The sequence below is a fragment of the Haemaphysalis longicornis genome, unplaced genomic scaffold (assembly GCF_048455015.1).
Source record: "Haemaphysalis longicornis isolate Haplotype H1 unplaced genomic scaffold, Haemaphysalis longicornis Haplotype H1 scaffold_5, whole genome shotgun sequence".
Taxonomy (NCBI): Eukaryota; Metazoa; Arthropoda; class Arachnida; order Ixodida; family Ixodidae; genus Haemaphysalis; species Haemaphysalis longicornis.
The window spans coordinates 178,799,934-178,817,807 of NW_027526385.1; the positions used below are offsets into that span (position 1 = coordinate 178,799,934).

The 17,874-nt window shown below is 46.8% G+C and overlaps 1 protein-coding gene across 1 annotated transcript in view; it reads left to right on the top strand.

The window, feature by feature from the left end:
- Positions 1-2,899: 2,899 nt before the first annotated feature.
- The window catches only part of LOC144140025 (toll-like receptor 2 type-2), a 48,223-nt gene continuing 33,248 nt past the window's right edge, over positions 2,900-17,874 (top strand). Inside the window, exons 1-2 of the mRNA XM_077672237.1 lie at positions 2,900-2,971; positions 9,600-11,826. Coding sequence (XP_077528363.1) covers positions 2,931-2,971; positions 9,600-11,826 — 2,268 coding nt within the window. The 5' untranslated portion in view covers positions 2,900-2,930. The remainder of the gene's footprint in view (positions 2,972-9,599; positions 11,827-17,874) is intronic.

Here is a 17,874-nt window from a genome sequence, read left to right on the forward strand (position 1 = left end):
GATGAGATCAAATGATTGTTCCACATATCTCAGTTTTATTTCGTTCATTTCTTCTTGTGTTCACTCTGTCGTGGACATCTGGGGACAGATATTTCACCGATCTCACAATTGCTGACCGAATCCATGGCAATCCAACTCCGAAAAGCAAAAAAAAAAAAGAACTTGCGTAATCACCAACGAAACATTCCGAATAGAAGAAAGGCATTTACGTGGCAGGCGCGACAGAAGGCTATAATGTAATATACTGCAGGGGTACCATTGGTATTTCAAATCCTTTGGTTTCGCGGAATATCTCCGATTCAAGAATTCCTGCAAGACAGTCGAATACTGTTTGAGCAGAAAAGATGGCCACGTATCTGCTCCCTTCACTGCAAATATCATAGAAGTCTTCTGTCTGCTCTGCACGAAAATGCCTCTCTTCTTTCCCTCGCCCCCTGTCACGCACTTACCCTCCAGTTTCTTTCCGCCCACAAAAGGCACGCACGAGATTCGCTCAAGCTAATTTAATTAACATTCGCGTGTTTCACTGCCCACCCGCTAGCTACTGGAACATTTGTTAGTTTTGAAGTTCGAACGCTGCCGCGAATCTCGTGGCGTCTGTATTTTAGGTGCGGAGTACCTCAGGACCGCACAATGTCCATCCGCGTACGTGCGCATAGCATTCACAATAGCGAAAAATCACACAGGCACCAGCAGGATACGAGCCTGTGTCTGGTAGACCAGACAGAGTCAGTGTCAGCCGTCTTACCCATCGGCCTACGACCGTGAGTTAGTACCCGAGAGTCAAACGTCTTACTTCCTCGCTTCTATCGGTGCGGAGTACCTTAGGACCTCCCAATCTCCATCCGCGTCCTTCCGTGCGCACACCACCAGCAAGCGAAAATCAAGCGAAATTTGATTGGAGCCGTGAGTTGCAGTTTCATTTAGGGAATACTCAAGGTGCAACTCACGGCTCAAATCGAATGACGGTCGAGGAGCGACTTCGATGTCATTTCGTGTCCCCGTACTCCGCACCCTCGCCATCACCCACGGAGTGGAGATGCTGCCATTTTTGCATCATAGTATTGTTTTCAACGCGTATGTGTTATTTTAAGTCATAAATATCAAGGAAACATTTATTTTCAATTAAAAGAACACTGCGAGTTTCTGTTGTGTATTAGAGATTTACCTAAATTCTGCTTAATGTCTTCCTTTCACCTAAAAATGTTGACAATTGTTAACTGTGTTTCTAGATTGAGTGGCTTAGAAAAGTTTTATCCTATATAAATGTATCGTTCTAATGCTCCGCTTTAGGTCTGATAGCTAACTCGAAAGACAGCAAGATAGTACAGCTGCCCAGAAGCAAGGGAGGCCTCGGCCTCACCGATGTGGGAGTTCTAGCGACAGCGCTGCACGTGAAGTGGACGCGGGTGGCGCTGGGCTGTGACATTCGGCTAACCAGCTGTCTCGCGTCCTATTTTCTTAGCACTCGTCTCGGTTTGTTTATGCAGAGCTCCGTCCGCAATAACGTCGTTCGCGCTGGTACTCCTTCGCTGTTTTATAACGGGGCTGCTAATGCCCTGTTTCGCCTCCAACAAACGGTTCTCGATATCGACTTATTCACGTCGCCGCTGAAGGATTTGGCAGAGATACTGTCCCCCAGCCTCCCGCCTCATTTGAAGCAGTACATGCTCGTAAACTGGAATCCGAAATGGAAATTAATTCTGGCAGACTTTCTAGAACCCCGCAGGCATCCTTCCAATGGCTTTTGGCGCGCGGGAGCCTCTTTTTCTACACTAGACGCACTCGTGCACCTGTAGGATTGGTTCCGGCGCACCGCAGGGCACTTTCTTTGTTCTGTGGAGCGGCCGAGTCCACGATGCACATCTTTTTGGAGTGCGCGATTCCGCAGGCGCTCTTACGCAAAATAGCCCAAATATTTGATCTTCCTGGTATCCCATACGAGACAGTGCGGTTCCTTAACCCGCTCCCGCGCGCAGCAATAAATCAGTTTTTTTTTGCTCCTGGTGGAATGTTCGTATCAAGTATGGCTGGCCCGCTGCGCTGTCACTCACCCTGAGCGGCGACCAGGCCTCCATGAAGTACTTGCAAAAGTGCGGAAAGAGGTCTGGTTTCACCTACACAGAGAGCAGTGGCGGCTTGGGGCCCGGGGCTTCATCTCCACCTGGTGTTCACCGGCAGTAATTTTCGAGGAGGCTGGGGGAACAATTTCTGTCACTTACTAATGCTTCTCCCTTTTTTGCAGATTGTCACCACGTAAGTGTCGCAATAGTAATGGTTTTTCCCCTTTCGTACAGGCATGAAGAGACGGCAGACCATCGCCCCCCTATGCCCACGGGTAAGGGCCGCCTCTCAGAAAAAAATAATACTCCCCCACCCCTCGAGGTTCGGGGCGGGGGGGGGGGGGGGGGGGGCTGCCATGAGTGGTGTAGTAGGTGTTGAATGATGATGGTTGGTTGGGTTCTGTAGCCCTGGGGTGCGGCACTCATGTACCAAACCCTCCACCATCTGACAACGCTAGACAGTCCAAAATTCTCATGTTTATGAAAATCTTGAAAGACCATCGCCTATAATAATCCAAGTATAGCTGCGAAACTGCAGTAACAGCCTAAGGTTTATTCCATTATGCGTAGTTCTAAAAAAAGAAAATATTTTTACCCCGTTAGTACGCATGTTGTGCGGCTTCGACAGAAAGACATGCGTGTTGTCCAGTAGCCGGCTCTGATGAAAGTGGCGTTCGGGGCGCGAAAAACAACCGCGGCCGACCAGTTAGGCAATATCTAAAAGCAGAATAGCGGAAATGTGGCGGGGTCAGAAGACATTCATTTCATTGTCTTCGCTCTCTTCCGGCGGACGTACGCCCGTCCCCGTTCGGCGGACATTATCGGCGCAAGCAAAGTGCGGCGCACACTTCTTTGGAGTTGAGAGCCATGGTTCGGGTTGAGAGCCATGGCTTTGCAAATAGGGTCACGTAAGTGCTTTTCCTTACTTCTTGTGTTGGGTGGCAGTACTTATCTGAGAGGAGCACCTTCTAATGCATGTCGCGAAATTCTCCCGCACTTCGCGTCAGTTTTAAATGGTCAATTTGGGCTCAAGCTGCATCAAGTTCTTGCCCGGTTGCTTGTAATTCCTAGCAAACTTTATTTGCGGACGGTATTTTCATTTGTGATTTTTTTGTCGTTAGTATCGAATTATGTGGATTGCTGTGGCGAATCATGGCAGCCGAATATTTTCACTCTGCAATGTTTGTCCTCACCGTGTGTGTACACATATTTCAATGCTCAAAAAGTGGGCCGGTACGCATTCTCACAAAAACGTTTTTAGAAATGCAAGTTATTTACATACTAGGATACTTCGATAATTCAATTGTTGCCCTTAGGAAATAAGGAAAGTGGTATCCAACTGGAAGTACCAACCTGTATACCTCTGTCACCTTTTCGATGTTATCCGATGGAGAGAGAGAATCAACTTTTACTGAGCCCTTAAAGAAGTTGTGTGCGCGCAGGCACAAAATGGGGTGGTCCCCCAGCCACATGACCCATACGTGTCCAGCAGCCCCTGGCCCCTGGCCACCAGTCCGTACTGAGTGGCGAGGTCGGGCCTGGACAGCAAGGTCTCCCATCGCTCGAGGGTTTTGGGGATGGGGGTGGGGGGAAGGGAAGGTGGGGGATCTTGAGAGAGAGAGAGAGAGGGAGAGAAAGAACCTTTACTGAAATCTGTAGAAGTCAAACTTACTAACGGTAGAGCTTGCTATTCCAGATGGGGGGGGGGGGGTTAAGACAGTGAGATGACAAGGGAAAATAGAGAGAGAAAAAGGAAAGGAAGAAAGACAGGGGAGGGTGAGGGGAGATGCACACATATATATAAGATGTATATGTTCAGAGGGTTCACAGAACCTCTTCTGGCCCTGTTTCCGCAAGAAAAGCAAGCAGAGTTTTTGTTCCCAGCACTGCCTCATCACGATATCGCCAGGGTTCAAGATAGTGTGAGAGTTCTACAGCACCTCCACGTCGGAGTCGCACAAGTCCCTTCGATGCTGTTGCCCGCTGGCTGGCATATCACGGACAGTGGCTTAAAATGTGCCTGATGGTGTCGGTAGTAGAGCACACTGTACAAAATGGCGACTGTACCCAGCCCAGCTTGAACAAGAAGCTTCGGGTGTATGCAACGTTAAGTCTAGAGTTTCACTCCTCTATGATGTGCGCGAGAGTGCCTGTCGTGAAACAACTAATCACATTACCTGCCCAGAGCAGCAGGAACTATTACGCGCCCAGCAGCAGTAAACCTGGTCAATCGAGGCAGGTAACAGTGTGCGTCCTGTTCTTACAAAATGTTTATACAACGAGGACCACTTCAAAAGCAGTTCTTCAAGTTTCTAGATATTTGACGCAATATTTGCTTTGAGGTAAATATAGGAAAAATATGCGGATGCTTAAAACTTTATCAAGTGTGAAGGCGAAAGGCTACTTGCACATTTTTTCGATCTGCTGATGAAATTTTGGTTTAACTTTGCGGCCGCTGGATCGACCCCTGGACAGCACCACCGGAAGCTTGTTCCGAGCAAGCCATCGCCAGGAGCATGCTGTGTACGCCTTCGCTTCTCAAGATGGCTGGTTATACCGCACGTGCGGCAGTGGTCTACCCTCCTTTGGCGCGCCTGCTCCGTTTTGCCTGCGCGCGCTTCGTCGACATTTTTAGGGCCAACTCCTTCGACCATCCTCCTGCACTGGTGTTTCTCTTTCGTGGCATGCTACCTCATGCTCACGCTCTCTGGCACGCGCAAGTCCAGTTTTTTGGTATACATATTTTTTCTTCCTCGCAACGCCCTCGATTACAATCTAGCAATTCAAGTTTTCTGCGTTATACAGGGGAATCAAAGCCTCTTGTTAATGATGCCCTTGAGAGCAGGCAGCGATATTTGTTTTAGCTCTTTCGTGACTCCATCTGAGAAAATCATGTTTCTCTACGGTTTTTTTATCGACGATAGCGTTTCTTGATGTGCGTCGGTAAGTAGGCGAAACGTTCTTTGAGCCAAAATGAAAAAAAAAACAGTGAGCGGCCTCGTCAGTGCACATAGGCGCGCGCCGCCGCTGTTCCGCTGCGCTGCTCCTGCAGGTCTGAGCTTACCAACGTGCATGCCCACTGCTGGGGTGTGGGGGAAGGGAGAAGACCGGAAATTTCTGGGAAGACGAGATGAGTTGGGCCCTGGTTGCAGGGGATAAACAGTGCGGGCATGATAAAGAGAAACAGGAGCGTTTTTACTGCGCAGCACTTAAAGGAACACTGAAGGAAGCTGGTAAGTTGCCTTCAAGGTTCACTACAAGTTTCTCCCCCGTCAGTCTGATGTTAGCTTCATCGTGGTATCAGAAAGAAACATGTCCAGCTCTCAGAGACGACAACCTCGCCGCACTGTCAATGTGGCAATGCTCAAACCGTACCATACCCAGTGAGCAGACACTGTGTTTTTGCACGCTGGTTCTACCTGCTGACAGCTTGCTGCCGCAGCGGCTACTGTCTTCCCACATTGCTCTTCCTAATTTAAACCAAGTGGCATCGACCTTTGCCGCCTGGGAGGGCGAGATGCCACGACCCATGGTCTACTTAAGTTTCATCACCACTATCGTTGTCGAGCACCGGGAAGGCATCAGCTATATTGGCACGGAGCCAACTGGGGGTAGTGCATGGCACAAACTTGAATAACGGCAACGAAGGTGCGAGGGAGATCGCATAAAAAAACTGAAAAGCTGCTCAAAAGCTGTTCGTTTAAAAAGCTGCTCAAATGGTTCCAATGTATTTTTTCGGATTCCCCCGATGTTTAGTAAATTATTTTTCGTAATAGATTTTTTTTTTTGCTTTTCGGACTTAAACGTTCAAACTGTTTTGCAATATTTTTGTATCGGCTTGCAAGCAAAGTATTGAAAGGCTATCATTTTTTTGTAAAGGTTATCGTGTTTACGAACTTTTGGAAAAACCATTTGTCATCCACGCATTGTGGGGGAATATATGCTGTTTCTTATATTTAGCAGTGTTTGTACTAGATGTTGCAGCCTTTAAAAATAATGCACAAAGTTTTGCAGCCCACCTTCTGGGTCGAAGTCAAAATTATCACGTTACCAGTCAGTTGTAGCTATATTATCGACATATTCATCACGATCCAGTAAAGATGTTACAAATTACTGGCGATTACAATACTCCCTCATGCGAAATTTGTGCGCAGAGTGATCTGCCGTCTTCTCAGTCACGGCGCATATCTGCTGCGTCTCAGTAAGCGATGGTGTGATCAGCGAACCCACGGCGACGCGCGCTACCCCGCCGTTATCTTTCAGCGCGTTGCCACCGCCGAGCACGTTGTGCGTAAATCGTGTTTGAACCTCCCGCGCAAACGTCACGTGGTCGAAATGAGCCACACAGCAAGGAGGACGACGGAGTGGGTGCTGCGCTTATGCGCGGTCGCACCACCATCCCCCTCACACTTTCACCAGACTTTCTTCTGCTGTTTCCTTTTGTAGCGTAAGCTACACTGGCCGAGGTAGAGCAGTTTCGCGTTGACCTTGAAGGGCTGTGCTGCTATAGTGAACTAGAATACTTGGTATTCTAGTTCACTATAGGGCTGCGCAAGCGCGAGGAGCTTTGGAGTGGATTGGATTAAATTAAAAAAACAATAGCGTTCTCTGAAATCGGGGCAACTTCTGCTCGGTACGAGAAAGACTCCAGCGTACGCCGTAGTCATGGTAACACTTCCTCGGAACAAGAAAGACACGTCATGACGTACGCCCCTCCAATGTGCTGTGCCCGACGGACACATACCCTCCGGAAGTGCGCGTGTGCGTGGGTTCCGTGGAACTCCAAGAACAACGACGGGCGATCCAGCGGCTCGAAGACGCCCTGGCGAAGCAAAGGCGAAAGGGGATCTCCAATCCGCCTACCCCTCCCGGCAGCGATGCCAGGGACGGTGGGAAGGACGGAGGAACCCAAGTAGCCGGAGCTAAGCTGGGCCCAAGTCTCCGAGGTCTACGTCCAAGACATTAGGACTCTTACCTAAGTCTACGACAGGGGTGAAACCGAGCCCTGCGTGGCCGGTGTAACCCTGCACGCCGGTTTCGTTCAATAAAGTCTTTTCTCTCTCTCTCTCTCCAAGGTTATGTCCAATGATAATCACTTCTAAAAAAGTAAAACAAACTCACACTTAACAGCAGCAATGATAAAGTAAAGGTCGTTGCGGCAGTGAAGAAGAAGCAAATCTGCTGCAATCGTTGACTTAAACCGTCGTGTTGGTCGAGAAGGCTGCGTACAGCTTCGCTACCTTCATGTGTTACACGTTAGCGTGAGCTTCCTTCATGTTATTTTGAAGTCACCTCTCGCTCAAACAAAGTACCGGCGGAGTAGCACATTTATGCTCACTCAAATTCACAATGAGTGCAAAACGCGGAACTTACTCAGGCTCAGAGCTCACTGTAGGTCAGAACTCAATCAGGCTCAGAACTTATTCGGCCTACGAACTCAAAGTGGAGTCTTGAGTCACTCAAGCCCAGAACTCAAATGGAGTGCGGGGCACTTTTTCTTTCTGTCTGCGTCGTACTGATCTTCTGTTTTGTCCATTGTTTCCTTGTTACTTACACCCTGTGGCAAAATGCCACAATAAAAAAAAAACTAAAATGGAGTCGTCAATCTATCAGCTTCAAAACTAAAAATTGACTAAGAACGTACTCGGGCTCAGATGTACTCAGGCTTACATGGTGTACAGGAAGGCTTGCCTTTGCTGACAGTCACAACAGCATAACGGGTAACAAAATCGTTTGTGTAAAATAGTGGCCTTATTCACTTTGAATAGGCAAGATAAGGAGCTATCCATCGGCTACGCACATTCTGATTGTATCGTTTAGACTGGTGGATACTTCGGCTTTAATATGAAACATTATGTCCACAACTTTGGGCTAGATTTACGTGGGAGTGAATTCACTGCGGCTCATTACTATATGAATTCCGGTTGAGCTCCGCAGTCTGACACTGACTTGGCGTAACGCAGTCCAGAGTGGCCTGATGTACTCTCCTTGGACTCAGACTCACGCAGGCCCAAAAACTCACTCGAGCTCCAACTTACTAGGGATCTCGCGGGATCACTTGGGCTCAACTCACACGGCATTAGGCACATTCAAACTCACCCAGGCTCGAACGAATCGGAATCACTCGGGTTCAAACTCACTTTGGCTCACATGTACTCAAACTCGCTCGCGCTCAAACTCACTCTGGATCACTCGCGCTGTGGCCCACTTTAGATCCCATGTACTCAACCTCACTCAGGCTCAAATTCATGATGCTAAAGTAGTCTCACGCTACCTCAAACTCGAACGCGTGTATGAGTGTGATCTCAAATTAAGCTCAGTGGACTCGCGAATGAGACCGCCGACATCTACTCGCAAATAAGTCCTTAATTTCACGTCGCCTTCGCCTTGAACTGTAGTGTTATATTATCCACAGCTTAATTTTGTACAATCGTCTTAAAGGGACAATTGGCTGGACCTTGTCAGTATGTTTATCCCTACTTGTGGATATTCAACCCCTGTGTTAAATGTGGAGAGTTGTTCAGACAAAGCTCTCTGCTTTTCCCCCACCTTGCCAGTTTCTTCAAGTGCGTGACATTTTCTTGGGTTGCAAAAGCATCGGAAGCCTTTCTGCCGCTGTGAATAATTTTCCTTTAAGGCATAAACTGTGTCTTTTGGAAAACATATGTTTATTTTGTTAACAAGCCCAGAAGGCACTTTGGTTTCACTTAACCAGTAGCGACTGTGGTCGCTGGGTTGAATTTGGAATAGGAGACTACACGCATTTCAATAATTTACTGCGGCAAATAATCTTAGAATACGTATTGTTTTGAACACGTAAGACAGGTTTCGATTTCATGAATAGTGTATTCTCTCGGCGAAGTTACACGCTAAATTACTCCAATATAGAGTGCATTGCCCACATAATTCGCGCCATTTTGTAGTGTAGAATAATGAAAGGAAAAACAAAAACCTAGGCTTCAGTGGGATACCACATTGACCAAATCATCTCCGGAGAAACAGAAAGCCGTCGTGTTGAGAGTCTTGGAAGCAGCGGGAGATCACGGCCTCCTGGACAGGGGAGGCTGAACTCACCGCTCTGCACTGCATTTCGCGTCAATAAATGTTTATTATTACTACTACTAGTGTTTCTATATTAAGTGATCCGAAACGAAGGATGATGTAATATACAATCCGTTGAACTCCTTGCATTTTGCGAGCACTGGTGTTTTTGCGTTTTTTATGCAAAAGATGACGGCGTCGATCCTTCTTTTTTAGTAAACTTTATTCCTGTGAGAAACTTCATGAAATATGTTTTCAGAGTTGCGAATGAAATGCAAAAAAAGTTGGACATCTTTGGCTGCTTGCTCGGAAACAAGATTGGCATCGCAATTTTTTGTGAAGGAAGGCTGTGTCGAGAGCATTTTATTTTCATTTGTCCTTTAGTAGCTACCAAAAAACTTGCATTCCCATAGTAAATGACCGCCGTAGGGCACTGGTATTTGAGCTTTCCTTTCCGTAGGTAGTCAACTGACGAAAATGTTGTTCTTCATGCAGAATGATTGCCTCGTTGGGAACCCTCGTTGCGATCCTCATCGGGAGCTCGAAGGCGAAACAGTTCAGTCTTGGCGGCAACAGAGAGCAGTGGAGCACAGCCGGTCTCTTGCCGCTTTCACAGTGCAACGTTACTTTGCAGAACAACGGGCATGTCACGGCCAATTGCAAAGTGCTCATCCAGGCTCTACCGGAGCAATGGTTTGTGCCGTCGGACCCAGAAGTCATGACGCTCGAAGAGAACCTGGTGTCGAGTGGTCCGGTGAACGCAGAGACACTTCTCAGTGGGCATCCAGTGTTCCTGTCACTGAAGTCAGCTAACATCACAAAGTGGGACGACTTTCCGGAACGCTTGCAAACGGAGTACCACATCATACCGCTGACATCACGAGGGGTCGTGGGCGGCTTTTCGCTGTACTACGTAATGGTTTTCATTCGGCGGCTGCAGGTAACGGTAAAGTTTAGCCAGCCCCCAGTAATTGCCTTGACGAAGTGTACAAAAATGCTGTCGTTTGGAAGGCTACAGTGCAAGGTATTTGGGTTGATGGAGAAGTTCTTTATTGACTCTCGGTTGCAACCTTTTTTGCTCCCTTTCAAAGTAAACAGTCTCTGGAATCTTTACTCTTCAGTCGTACACACTGCTAATTTCACATTCGCGGAGGCAGTAAAAAGTATACCGGCAAATATTTTGTACCTTTTGGCGCCAATGCGGATTTGGCGTATTGTTTTGTATGCGTGTAATTTTAAGCAAATTCAAGCAAGTGACATACCCCCTATGCGTTATTTAGTAGGAATAGATTTCATTAATGTTCCACTTGAATCAGTGCACTGTAACGCTTTCGACATGATACCTGACATAAGAAACGTTTCTTTCACTGGGTCAAAGCTTCCAGCTATTCCCGAGGCCTTGTTCTCATTACAGCACCTGCGTTCCCTCGATATGTCACGTACGATGGTTGAGGAGAACTCGAGTTTTGATTTGAACACAAACTCTACGTGCAAAAATAACTCTAACAACTCTAATAAGTCTAATAACTCTAGCTCTGCTACATCTCTTATTTTAGCAGGGACGCCACTGCGTCGCCTGAAAGACCGCAGTTTTTGTAGATTTCCTTCGCTAAAACGTCTTGATATTAGTGAGTGCTCAATCGAAGACATTACAGCCTCACCATTCATTTGTCTCACAGACCTTCGAGAGCTAAACATGGCGAAAAATCAAATTATTTCAATTAACCCGAGTGGATTCGAAGGTCTCAACAGCCTAGAAATACTCAAGATCCAACGCAATAAACTCACATGTTTTCCAGGCGCCGCGTTTTTCAACAGCCTTCCATCACTTGTTTCACTGCTCATGTCGTCGAACGACATTACTAGCATAGAACTCCATGGAATTGAGCGACTATCGCTAAAAATGTTAGACTTGTCTTGGAATTCTTTATATAACTGGACACCACCGTTGTTCTCACTGATGCCAGTTTTGGCTCACCTGAATATTACAGGAAACCAGTTGTACGAAATAAACAGTAAAATGTATGCAGATGTAACACACGTAAATGCTTTAGATATCTGTAGCAATCCATGGGACTGCGCAAGCTGCTCATTAAATTATCTACATGCATTGTTAAACAAAAGCGCAGTAGGCAGTAGTGTCTGTGCTCAATGCAAAGAACCACAGAGTTTGGTTGGAATAAGGGCACAAGACATTAAATGGAACAGGAATATCTGCGCTCCTCACTTCTATGACTACTACGTGACTACAGGCATACCTACCATCTTCGCAGTTCTAGTTAGCACGGTAACAAGTTACAGCTTGTATGCGGGGCGCTGGTATATTTGGTACCTGCTGCTGTATTTGCGTGTGAAAATCAGAAACTTCAAAAAGCAATCCCAAAGTACCACTTATTTGTGGGACGCGTTTTTGTCATATCACGATGGCGATGCAAATTGGGCGCAGGACGTTCTTTTATCGAGACTTGAATCCCCGGAAATGGGATTCCGGATCTGCGTTGCCGAACGGGATTTCATTCCCGGAATCCCTATAGCTGAAAACATTTGCCGTTGCATATCGCAGAGTCGCATATCACTCTTTATTATTAGCCAAAAGTTCTGTCAAAGCCGCTGGTGTATGTTCGAAGTAACTTTGGCGCAGCATCGTCTATTTGAGTGCGAACGAGAGAATCACCTGGTTTTCATCAAAAGAAACCTTGTTGGAGAATCCGAAATGAGCCCGGTGTTGTCGTTTCTGACAAAATCGCGAACTTATATTGACGCCTCTGATGTAGGTGGTTGTGCCAAACAGCAAGATTTCTTCTGGCTAAAGTTGCAAGCGGCCCTACAGCAATAACCAACAGCATAATTGTACAAGTGGTTTTCTTAACATTTCAACAGCTTCTCGGGGTTTATTACTGATGGAGCTGATGAACAATCAATATTTTTTCAAAACAACGGTATTTGCTTGTATAACTTTTTGAGCAATACAATGGACCGCAGCACAGAAAAAAATAAAGCAATGTGCAGTACATTCATAACGTTGTGGGATTTTTACTTTCCAGCGCAATTTAAACAGCCTTTACGCCTACCTAAATGCTGTGACTCGTCTAGGTTGGCGTAGCCTAATTAAGAAATCCTTCGCTTCTTCTAATATAAATTATGAACCACGGTATGTGGAGATGCATCTTGATCTAGCGCGATTGTGTAGCCTCCGAAAGGCTCGAGTGAGTATAGCCACATTAATGGGTGACTGGTGTGTGTTAATACGCCTTGTAACTAAACTACATGTCATCAAAGGAACTTCTTAAGACGATAGTCTTGCTTGGGCTACTTAAACGCAGATATTTTGGTCTGTCTGTCTGTCTGTCTGTCTGTCTGTCTGTCTGTCTGTCTGTCTGTCTGTCTGTCTGTCTGTCTGTCTGTCTGTCTGTCTGTCTGTCTGTCTGTCTGTCTGTCTGTCTGTCTGTCTGTCTGTGTTACTCTCGATTTATCCTCCCGGCCAAAGAGAAACAGAGGCTGCAATAGGTTTTTATACCCACAGCCAAATCTAAACGTCTAAGTGCAGTGCCAGTGTTCATACTTGTCAAAATATCTGAGCAATAATTGCCTTGATTGAATTGAATAAACTTTATTTAGGCCGGCAGAACGACGTTTTTACGCGTCGCGACGCAGGCCTCGGCGTCGTCCTGGTGGCTACTCATCCAAGACGTGAGCTTGCCGCTGCCGACTCGCGAGTCTCATGCCTTGCGAGCGCCCGCAGGACCTGCTGGACGGCCCACTGTTGAAGTCCGTATGTGTAGCACCTTGCGGTTTCTGCAAGCCGTGGCGGAATGGTTCTTGACGCCGCTTACATTGGGTTCGTGACACAGTGCCATAAGATGTGCTTCTGGTCTGCAGTTTCCCTGCAGCAGAGCTTGCACTTGTCAGTGGGGTATGCCTCCGGATACATTCGGTGCATCAGAGCCGGGGTGGGTAGGGACCCAGTTTGAAGCTGCCTAAGTAGCACTGCCTCCATCCGGCTCAACCCCGGGTCCGGAGGTGGGACGGTCCTACGAGCCAGGTGGTAGGCTTTGGTGATTGCGCCATAGTCTGCCATTTGGTCTTTAGCGCCGAACCACGTTGGGCGGTCAGATGCGGGGGCGCGGTTGGTTAGTACTCGTGCCTCCACGTGTGCCGTCTCGTTGTCATTTGCGTTCTTATACGACGCGTCCTTGCCCACATGCGCCGGGACCCACTTGACTAGAACAGTTCTTGGGCCTTCTGGACGTGCATTGCGTAGCACCTACAAAGCTTCTTTGCAGATGCGTCCTTGGCGTAGTTCCGAACTGCCGTTCGTGAGTCGCTGATCACAGACTGGCAGCCTGCGTCGGTAATGGCCAGGGCGATGGCCACATCCTCTGCGCGTTCTGCATCGGTGCACTTGACGATTGCTGCCGTTACAGTGTCTCCGCTGGTGGCCTTTATGGCAATGGCAGCGAAGGCTTCCTGTGGATATTCCGCCGCATCTACATAGAGATCGTGCTTATCCTAAGCGTGTAAGTCGACGAGGGCTCTAGCCCTTTCCGCCCTCATGCCCTTATTGTAGTCAGGGTGCTAGTTTTTCGGTAGAAGAACTACCCAAAAATAAAAGCTTTGTAGGAAAGTATTCACAAAATGATGGGGTATGCGCGATCTGGAGAAAATAAACAAAAACTATGCGGCACGTAATGCTGGAATGTGAGGGTATCCACGCAAACCTCCTTGAAATAAATGTTCAGCTTCCAGGCGGCCTAGACATTTAGAGTAGCGCAGGGGGAGTTAACTTCAAGCCTGTCCAGACGACTAAAAGAAGATCAGAATGCTAGGGGAAGAAAAGCAGAGAGGGGAATATCGACTAGGACAGCTACCACCTGTAAGAGAAAAAGAGTATTTTGAGCCTGCCGTACGAGTTACGCTAGAATTAAAAGAAGAATATAAAACATACATATAGTAGTTTCCTTGCGCAAGAAAAAACAGACTATAAAACATAGATATATTAGTTTCTTTGGAAAGGTGACACGTCATTACCCCGTTACAAATGGGATACCATCAGGAATAAAATAAAGCCATATCAATAAAATGCAGTGCCACAATCAGTGCTAGCGGCCAGCCGGGATCTGAGTCATGGCTGTACCAAAATTAGATACAAAGGTTAACACCGCTTGGGCACATATCGGTCTGCTCAGCAATACCATATTTTGTTTGCAGGTGATATATATTATCTCCAGAACCCATCTTAACCTTGGCGTTAGGTTGAGGCGTTTCTTTTTTCCTTAAACTCCACCTGCCTACAAGTAAAATTTCAGCGGAAGGGCCTCCTGATTTGTTTACAACACACCCCAACAGTGCCATTTTGTTCGTGGCACCCCCTCATTTTCCTTGCAAATGGAATGTTGTTTTTCAAGAACGGGAACCACACTTGCAGTAGCTCCGCTGAGGTGACTTACCAGCCAAAATAAAATACATTTTGGTGTCGCAACTCTCGTCCGAAATAGGTAGGAATCATTTGGCAATGTTTGTTTTTCACTACAGTGTGATACTTTCAGTTCTAGTCGTGTTCCACCTGTAATCTGGATAACATAGTACATAAGGCAAGCGGCCACATTTATGAAAGCTGTTCTGGCAAAAATCGCGGCATTTATTTCGGATTTTGAAGCAGAAACGAGAGTGAGGCCATAGCAAGTTGGTGGAGTGCAATTGCGACAACTAACAAGCAGGTTCAGGCTTGGTGTGCCATCCATCCAACGGCAGAAATCCTCTTGTGCATCATTTGTGAGCAATGCACCACCTTAAAAAAGAAACTGCCCAAAAAATTCAGCAAATATTGAAGGGGGATGCACCTTGGTTTTACATTTCGATGCACGCGGCATTTTCTTTCGGCAAAACACCACTGGGAAACTTTGGTGAACCATTAGCATACACTCTTAATCTGGGGATTTCGTAGTTGAGATCCCCGCATTAGGAATGTATATCAATACTTCACCTAATTTTCCCAGTTGTGTTCCGAGTGGAATGTTATGCCGAACGAACATGTCACGCACATTGAAAGTGCTGGGGGCAGCCTCATATTCAAGTTACGCTAATTTGCAAGGCAATATTGTTTTCTAAGGTCTATATTGAAAACAAGGGATAGCAGGAAGACAACATAGGCGCTGACAGTCCTGTCTTCCTGCGCCTTTCTACTTTTCATTTCCTGTAATGCTTGGTAGCGCTGCAGAATCAGGCTAAATTGTTTTGTATAATCTCTTACACCGTTTCCAGAAAACTGTTTTTCAGTTGCGCGTTAGCCAATAACATAACTAAAATCCATGAACAACAAAAAACGGGTGGCCTGTATGAAAGCCAGAGGGCTCGGGCACGCTGCAATTTTTTTTTGCAGTGTGCTCTTCTAATGCGATCTGAATTCCTGGTTGTATAAGGAAATAACACTGATGCCAATTGAAGCACTTGTGCTGGAGAGGGACTCCCGAAGACAGCGAGATAGCGATAACTAACGTGAGTCAAGGCAGTACCGTCTTGCGGAATCCAAGTTCGACAACTTGCTACGGCGAGTTCTAAAATGGAATGGCGCGATACCTGGTCGCAGTACCTCGTCAAAATATTTTTCACACATCACTGTAGTTAGGATAGAGTGTTATTTTAATAACACTGCAAACGTGCAAATAAACAATTGTCTGGCTGTGTATTGAACGCATCGAATAGGAAAGACTCAAAAGTCGACAACGCAATCTATAACTGCCCTGAAGTATCACAATCAAACAACTTTATTTAGTGCTAGTGTTTTTCAAAGCACTTGGGAAGAATGAGAAGTGCATTGTTTTGCTTATTGAGAAATTTTGGCGCCAGGTAACAATATGAACTGAAACAATGCAGGTGTGCAAAATTCATACAAAAGCCAGTATAAAAAATACGTTTTCGTTATTTTGCCGCGGCGTCTTCCTACACAAAACCATTTCCAAAAGAGCTGGACATCTTCGAAGCATGTCCCTTAAGGTAATTTGTCCTGCAAATTTCGACTGTACCTTCTTTCAACAGCAGGTACCCAGCAGTATTAAACAGAATCTCAGCAGTGCTTGCGCCCGAAGACTGAGCAAACCCACTCCAGCGGGGTACACTGTCTATAGAGCCCTCTTGGCGGTAGCAAAGCGCATGCTTTCCTACCGTCTAGCGCATGCGCATGCGGTAGGAAAGGCAGCAAGTCGGAGTTCGCATTTGCTCGCAGGCTCCAAGGATGTGAGTGACACATATCAGGCGGGCCGAAATGCATGCACAAAGTACACATTTTATAACATTATTCTGGCACTGGCATTCCCACACTTAGTTTTATTCATTTACTGTGAGCAGCATTGCTATAATGTTTGCTCTTGCTACTTTGCAACGCGTAGTACTACGCCCAAAATAGCAATTGTGTCTGAGATTCTACTTGCAACTACGTTGAACCTGAATGTTTATAGACTATTTGTATGAAAAAGGCATTGGTTGGGGCCTGTTACTGTAAATATAATATTCATAAAAAATTATATAGTATTTAAACAGTAACAAGATTCAGCTATGTAAAATATGTTTCTAAGATTTATTTTAAAGACTGAACTTCGATATGTCGCCACTAGAAGGCTTGGTTGAAACCCCTCTATTTTCTGAATATTGGTTGGATTCACAAAAAAAAAATGACGTAGCAGCCCACACAGAATTTGAATCTTTCGTTTACTAACGTTAGTGCTCATAAGAGTCTTTGTTCAGTGAAGGAAGGGTTTATTCTGCATGATAGCTTAACTTTTTGTTGCGTGTAGAGAAGACCTAAAGAAGTACAAAAAAGGTTAATCATTGATTACAACGGTGCCGGTGAAATGGTAGAAGCGCTATTTTCAACAAAAGTTATGACAAGAACGTCAGGCATATATATCAGGGGCACAGGCATACGCAAAATCTCAGTCAACTTCCAGAGGCCCAGATAATACCTAACTAAGGAGGCTTATTTCCTGATGTGGATTTATTAAAAGGTATATGGTATTACGGCGCAAATAAACGGAAAGAATAGCAACAAAAGGATGCAAAAGCGCTGTAACCGACTTTTGACTCAACTTTTTAGAAAGAGCTCTAGACGTGTTAATTTTGCAGAGTACGCATCCATGACCTGTTGGTTCTCGTCATGTTCAACGGGTGCGGTGTATTTCGCGGTTCTTTCAGTGTTATAATGCGTGTTTTCGATAAAAAATATGATTACTTTTAAGCGCGAATGCACTTTATAAGCGACCCCAAACCTTCCACCGCCGGCGGCGGCGGCGGCAGCGTCCGCAGTCCTCCTCTCCCTAGCAACGGCGTGGAGCGGAGAGGAGCGTCGGTAGCAATGGCGCGGTGACGTCACTTCACCACGTGACCGCGCTCGCTCCGCCTCCTCGCCGTGGCTGCGCGGGTGCGCGCCGCTCTCCGCACCGCTCCTCGCGCCGTGACGTCATGGTATGACGTCACAGCGCGCCTCCTCTCCCCAGCAGCTGCCGCGCGCCTCTCTCTCCACCGTGACGTCACACTCTCTCCTCTCCCCCTCGCTCGGCTGCAGCTGCCGTGCGCCGCTGTCCCTCTCCCCTTGCGCTCGCCTCCTCTCTCAGCCACCTGGCTCGGCGCGCTCGGCGCGGCGTACCCCCCTATATATGCAGCGATAAACTGCCAGACCTCCGTGGGTCGGCTCGCGCGCGCTCACGGGCGAATGCCAACGGATTTTAACTTTACTCCCCCTCATAGCATCACCCCGTGCATTCGCACTTAACCATGT